At 41.1% G+C, this 6,494-nt stretch overlaps 1 protein-coding gene across 1 annotated transcript; it reads left to right on the top strand.

Annotated features, from left to right (window-relative positions):
• Positions 1-3,683: 3,683 nt before the first annotated feature.
• Positions 3,684-6,025, top strand: LOC135712793 (WD repeat-containing protein 43). The gene is made up of 4 exons (XM_065235849.1): positions 3,684-4,618; positions 4,682-5,290; positions 5,361-5,510; positions 5,580-6,025. The coding sequence occupies exons 1-4, from the start codon at positions 3,798-3,800 to the stop codon at positions 5,941-5,943; spliced, it is 1,944 nt and encodes a 647-aa protein (XP_065091921.1). The 5' UTR covers positions 3,684-3,797; the 3' UTR covers positions 5,944-6,025.
• Positions 6,026-6,494: the final 469 nt, after the last annotated feature.

Below are 6,494 nucleotides of genomic sequence, written 5' to 3'. Positions count from 1 at the left end.
GTAGTAATGCATTAGGTCCTAAGTAACATTGATCGATTATTTTCGTCGACTTTCTATCTCATTAATAACAGCACTGTTTCTTCTCGTGTTTGTTGTATTAGAAGCTGGATAATACGACAGTGAGCATGCATAAGGGCGTAAACGCGATGATTGATTCTCTTCGTCGATTTTCTCTTTAGTTAACAACTCGCTAGAATTAACGATTCTCGATGCGTTTTCTGCGAGGGGCAAGACATTGTAATATTTATATCTAATAGTTTAGCTAATATATTCTAATGCTTTCTAAATATCTTTGATTCGCGTCTAATATTTTCAAACCGACCTAATATTGCTCATCCACTTTGTAATATCCTTTTTTCAGTGTGCTATCTCTGCACACTATTTTTTTTTTTGCTGGAAACCAGCAACATTTTGCTGGATTTTGCCGAACTGTAAAACCAGCAATCCGTCCAGCAAAATAAATGTTGCTGTTTTTCCAGCAAAACTAAATTTCATGAAACTGACAGCACTTAACTTTTGGTCGAGATTTTGGTTGACGGCTGGATTTCGGGAGTACTCGTTGGGGGGTTGTTTCGATCTTGCGAGGGAGATTGTTCGTTGGGAGCGGTATAGGTGTAGTGCCAGAATTAAGCTTCTTCTTCTGCTGCTGATGGGTTGCAAACCGGGGAGTGGTAAGGGGATTTGCGAGGCGGTGTCGCTGATGTTTAGGTAGATTAAGTGCGATCGGAATCTATGGGTCAGAGAATGGGACGGCGGTCATGCACCAGTGACAGAGGGGATGAGTATTTAAGCCGGATTCCCTTTGGAGTGCAGATTGGCTAACTTGACCACAGGGGTGGATGTCAGTCCTGTCCTCGATGAGTTCGTTCAAACGTTGGAATTCAATTTAGAGAATTGAGAAGCGCATGTTTGGGGTCCAAGACTGCATCAACTAAACGGAACTGCTTTGCTGAACGAAAGATTTGCAGGTAAGGGTGGTTTTTGTTGTTACTCCGAGGAAGAGTATAATGAGTGGCCTAATAGAATTTGCTTTTTCGTGATTGACCGAATGCGAAAACCGCGCGATCATGAAAGTGACACACAGAAAAAAAAGTTGTTGAATATTACATCCAAACAGCTGCACAGAGGTCATTCCGTCGGTTGTGTAATATTACGTTGTACGATGTACATCGATTTTGCGAACAAAATTGCATCTATTGATGTAATATCATAGAGGTAACTCTAAGACCAGAAGGTCCCGAAGAAACGAGCTCTACTTTTTGGCTCAGCTCTGGTACTATCTTCGGTCCCAAGCTAATCGATTCACATCTCGAAACATAGGAAATCCACTAACCCCTCATTTTATCTGTCAAACTTTCATAGCGATTCAAAACAAACATAGTGTAGTATTGGAATTTCGACTAGAATGGGGTACGTTAGTCGATTTGCTTGGGACCGATAGGCTAGTCAAGTAGTGAGCCAATTTCCAATCGATAGTTTCGTATTGATTGTTGGTAATATTGTAACTGCTTTATGCTATTACATCATTATTTCATACATCAGCTTGAATTACGTTGATCGATATTACATTTTTTTTTTGCTGTGCAGTAAACATAAACACACTAAAACAAATTAGAGTAAACAAATAGATAATTCTAACTCATCCAAGATTATCGAAGAATAGTGGATGAAATTGGATGATATCGGCAGGCGCGTGTTATTATTCATTATGAATCAAGTTTATCCAAAAAATCTGAATTATTTAGCAAATTTTAGTTAATTTTGATTAATTGAAATGTAGAATGGATTACTTTCGTCCCCCTCGCTCAAAACGGTGAAGGACGACAACTGCTCTGGGAACGGAAGATTGGCTCCGGTTCAAGTTCCAGCAGTAGAATGTGGTGATGATTAAGAATAGGAAATTCTGTCTCAAGATTATCTAGGAGAAAACGAGTATTTTGTGAGTATTGGAGGGTTAGATCAGTTAAAATTTGAGATGGAAATTAAATGAGAATTAAATTTTTGTTTCAAGCAACACCAGCAAGCAAATTAGCCTCAGCACCACAATCTCCAAACTTTGCAATCACCGGGTTTCCTGGTCAATTAAGTAAGTGGTCTTTTGATTATCCGTTATGCTCGTTAAAATTCAATTAATCGTCATTTCCAGATGCTTCTGTAATTACGGCAACGACGTACTTGGATGACTAATAAAATCGATGGAACAATGATCGTAATTCCGTTAAAAAACCGACGGAACGTAAGAAGATGATCGCTATTGGGTGAGGAACTGTTGACAAGGTGAGCAACCAAGCGCAAACCAAGGCGCCAACCCTGATTTTTAAAATTCAAACATTCAGGTTCAGACCGGCTTCTCCATAAACGAATGATAACCCAAATTATTGAACTATTCTTCAAATGGTTTAGATGATACCCGGAACACGTCGTTAAGCAAAATAACCATATCAATTTAATTAGGGAAGGAAGCTTAACGAAAGTATTAGAAAGTACTCTATAGCTTATATAATAATATATTAAGTAATATCTATAGCTTATTTTACGATCAATAAAAAACATAACCAAAAGCAAATGAGTTATAATTAGTCAACAAAAATAATTCCCAAAAATCAAATAAAGAAAAATCCATCCATCTCCACTATTTTCCACGTAAAATTCAACAGTACCCTTACTTTAATAAGTATTACCGTTTCTACCCGTAGGTAGTATATCTTGAAGGTAATAACAATGGTTGATTGAAAACCATCCTACCTTATAAGAACGTTAATGGAAATCGGTTTAGTAATTTTCCAAAAAATGGAATATATGCACTCGCTGTATGGAATGTATGTATGGAATTTTGCACTCGCTTTCTACCCAAAAGTAGGATTCCCACACATCCCTGGGTGGTTTTGCTCCTCCGTTTTTGACAACATTAGAAGAAGAAAAGTAGACAAACTACTCAAAAGCAAGGTTGCAAAGACTCATTTCAGCTAAAACAATGTTTTTCTAAATTATGAAATAATTAGATGCCATGATCAAATTTTGAATTGGTAGGATACAAGAAGAGATTGCAAAGAATGTGTTTGACATATTAAACCTGTTTATTTCACTTCATGAGAGTCACAATCAGCGATCAACTCACTCACTCTCTCACTCACTCAGCGATCAGCAAATCGCTGATTGTGACTCATAGAAAGCAAAATTTACAGGTTTTATGTTTCCAACGCATACTTTGTAACCTCTTCTTGTAAGTTACAAGTAAAACATGCCATCATACCATCATACCATCTTTTGGTTTTATTATTCCGAAAAACATTATTTTAGCTGAAATGAGTCTTTGCAACCTTGCTCAAAAGTAGGTAAAGGTGAACTTCCCTAATAAAAATTGTATGGTTAATTTGCTTAACGACGTGTTCTGGGTATCATCCAAACCATTTGTGGAATATTTCAATGATTTGGGTTATCGTTCGTTTATGGTTATTTTTTATTAGGGTGGCCGTTTGGAACTTTTTCTTACCGCAATGCAAAAGTGAACATCGATGAAGAAAATCGATCACGGTAGATAGGACCTGCTGAAAAGAGACGCGAGATTAGACGGACGTTTTCCGTGAACGCGTGCTCTTTAACACTGAACATTTTATACTACTTTTTATATCAGTTCATTTCAAAACACGCGAACCGCCCTTGACGTTTCTCGCGAAGTCGCGAGTGATTTTGTGGACCGCGAAACACGCTGTTTTTGGGAGGCTTTCGTATCGTATTTTACTACTAAATTAAAATTGTCCATAAAGTGGCCCAGAAGATTTTGTTTCATTAGCAGCATGTCCACCTCGTGTGCACGCGAATATTCCCGAGATGGGAAATATTTCGCATTCATCAACAGCCAGGGCAAGTTTGTGGTGTACGACGTCGAAACGAGCAACGTGAACCAAATCTACACTCCGAACCTGCACCTGAATGTTCCGTGTACGTGCTTCGCCTGGGTTGAGATCGGTGCCGGTGGTCAGAATAGTGCCAAGAAGAAAAAGAAACGTGCCAGTGGCGGAAGTGTACCGCCGCAAACGTTCGTGGCCTTCGGAACCAGCAAGGGAGGAGTCGCTCTGTATGGCTTGGCTTCGGCTAATATCGAGAAAGTGTTCAAAGGATCGGGCCACTCAGGACCGATTACGGCTATTTACGTTCAGGGAGATTGTTTACTCACTGCTGGAGCAGATGGAAAAGTTATCGAGTGGAGCCTGGGAGAATGTGTACAGCGAAAGGTCCACAATCTGGGCGTTGAAAAGCTTACTTGTTTGGTAGCGGTCGCGGAAGGATCAACGATTTTGTCCGGCGCCAAGCAGCTGAAATTGTGGGATGTTGAGAATGGGAAAGTGGTAAAAACGTTGGTCGGACATACGTCGAATACGGTACTAGTGAAGAAGATTGTCAGCCAGGACGGACTGGTTTTCATTCTAACAGGATCGGTTAACGATCGGAATGTTTCGATGTGGTCTGTGGAAGGGGATGATAAGTCTGCGGTTGGATTGTTTGCTATGGACGATGCTCCGGAGTACTTTTCAACCAGAATGGTGGGCGGAAAGTTGCACCTTGTTGCGGTATCCAAATCGGGAGTAGCACACTATTTCATCAAAAGTTTGGATAAGTAAGTTTCGGAGAATATGATGATTTTGATAAAAGGTATTAATACCATTGCTTGGAATTTTAGGATCAACATCAATAAACCGATCAAACCGAACTACACCTATGAAGTGGCTTTGGATGCAGCGGGTACTGGTTCAAAGGCCGTAGACCGGTTGCCAATTTTTACAGCCAGTGTGGAGTTTTCTTCAAACCAGGAACAGCTGCTGATTGCCTACGGGTCTGACCTCAGTCTCAAGTTTGAACAAATCACGATCGAAAAAGACCTCAAGCACAATGTCATCATTCGCGAGCAGATAAAAGGATTGCTGCCGAAGGATAAGAGCGAGAAAGATCTTAAAGCGAAAACACCTACAGTTGATAAGGCCGTCGCAGAATTCCTGAATCCGGTCAACGCCGGGAAGAAATCACTGAAAACTGTGGAAATTCCAATGGAAGCCCGCTTGGAGAATCTGGCCCTGTCGGCCGATGGCGATTTAAAGACCAATGCCAATCAGAAGAACATGGTGCACTTGCTGGTTCAAGGCCTCCACAGCAAGGATGCCGAAATTCTGCGCAGCGTTTTCAGCAAAAACGAGCCGGACCTTATACAACGGACGGCCGAGAGGATACCGGCGCAGTATGTAAGCATTCTGCTGAACGAACTTTCCAGTCTTATGCAGAAGAAGACAGTGCAGTAAGTATATTATACCTAGTTGTAGGATTGGCAAATTGGTAGAATGTATTTTTCAAATCGATTATTGCAGTGTCGCAACGGCCGTCTGTTGGTTAAAGGCTTTGATACACAGCCACGCCAGTCAGCTGATGGCGCTGGGATCGGAAAATCTGCTGTCGAATTTTGGAACCTGCTTGGGAATTATTGAATATCGAGTGGAACACGCCAACTCTCTCTCGAAGTAGGTTTTACGCTTCAAGCCATTGATGTTGGGGAATATCTGATGAAAGGGGTTTCTTCTTTCCTTTAGATTGAGTGGACGCCTGGAACTGTTGGTCAGCCAAATCGATCGAACCGAACGATTGGCCAAAAATCCCGACCAGATGGTCAACGCTCACGTGTTGATACATCAGGAGGAAGAAGATTCCGAAGTGGATTCGGTTATTGGTAAGGAGCATGGTTCCTCCGAGGACGAGTATGACGGAATGATGGATGAAGATGGTCCGGAGGAAGACGACGATGCAGAGGACGAGGAGGAAAATGCCTTGGCGGGAAGTTTTGTGCGATTGCGAAATGGGGCTGGCAAACAGGGTGGGCGAAATCTGCAAGTGGACGAAGAGTCTAGCGGCGACGACGAGGATGACGATGACGAAGAAATGGACGTTTCGGATTAGTGTAACGCCTTAGATTAATGTTTTGTTATGTAGAAAGATATCTATTGTATTTAGAAGTACAATTCACAACCGCATTGTCTTACGTACACTAAAGTTTATCATTGGCACCGAACATTCAATCACTCGATACTGGCTTTATAAATCTTCATTTGCATTTTAATTCGACAAAATTTATGTCCGTTCGTACGCTCTTCGATGAGTTTTGACCAGTTTCACAATGTTACTCGGTACGTGGTTACTTGGGTATGTCAGGGGCGTAGGGAAGGGATGGCAAAAGTGGCACCCACCAGGGCGTCCAAATCAACGATTGGCTATCAGAAATGAACATTGCTGTACTTGTACTGCTCATAGTTAGTCTAAACCTTATCAGTATTTTACCTACAATGATTATGTACTTTCTTTGGAACTGTACAAGAGAGGTTCAAATATTTCAATAGTTAAATTATGCGTTAGAGTATCCTTAACGAAGTAACGGGAGTAACGTTAAAATGACATTCCGATACATGATGGTCCTCGAAACGACAAGCAGTTTCAGCTCTAAGAAGATCGAT

This window comes from Ochlerotatus camptorhynchus, unplaced genomic scaffold, assembly GCF_037179485.1.
Source record: "Ochlerotatus camptorhynchus isolate MF236.1 unplaced genomic scaffold, CSIRO-AGI_Acam_v1.1 ptg000503l, whole genome shotgun sequence".
In the NCBI taxonomy this organism is placed as follows: Eukaryota; Metazoa; Arthropoda; class Insecta; order Diptera; family Culicidae; genus Ochlerotatus; species Ochlerotatus camptorhynchus.
The sequence above is the reverse complement of the archived record's forward strand: the minus strand, read 5'-3'. Positions and strand labels throughout refer to the sequence as shown.

What these genes read in the sequence shown, in the direction of transcription:
- LOC135712793 (XM_065235849.1), top strand. Translation starts at nt 3,798, where the DNA reads ATGTCCACCTCGTGTGCACGCGAATATTCCCGAGATGGGAAATATTTC. An exon ending in TTCATCAAAAGTTTGGATAA is followed by an intron (nt 4,619 to 4,681) that starts GTAAGTTTCGGA and finishes TTGGAATTTTAG; the next exon opens with GATCAACATCAATAAACCGA. An exon ending in CACGCCAACTCTCTCTCGAA is followed by an intron (nt 5,511 to 5,579) that starts GTAGGTTTTACG and finishes TCTTTCCTTTAG; the next exon opens with ATTGAGTGGACGCCTGGAAC.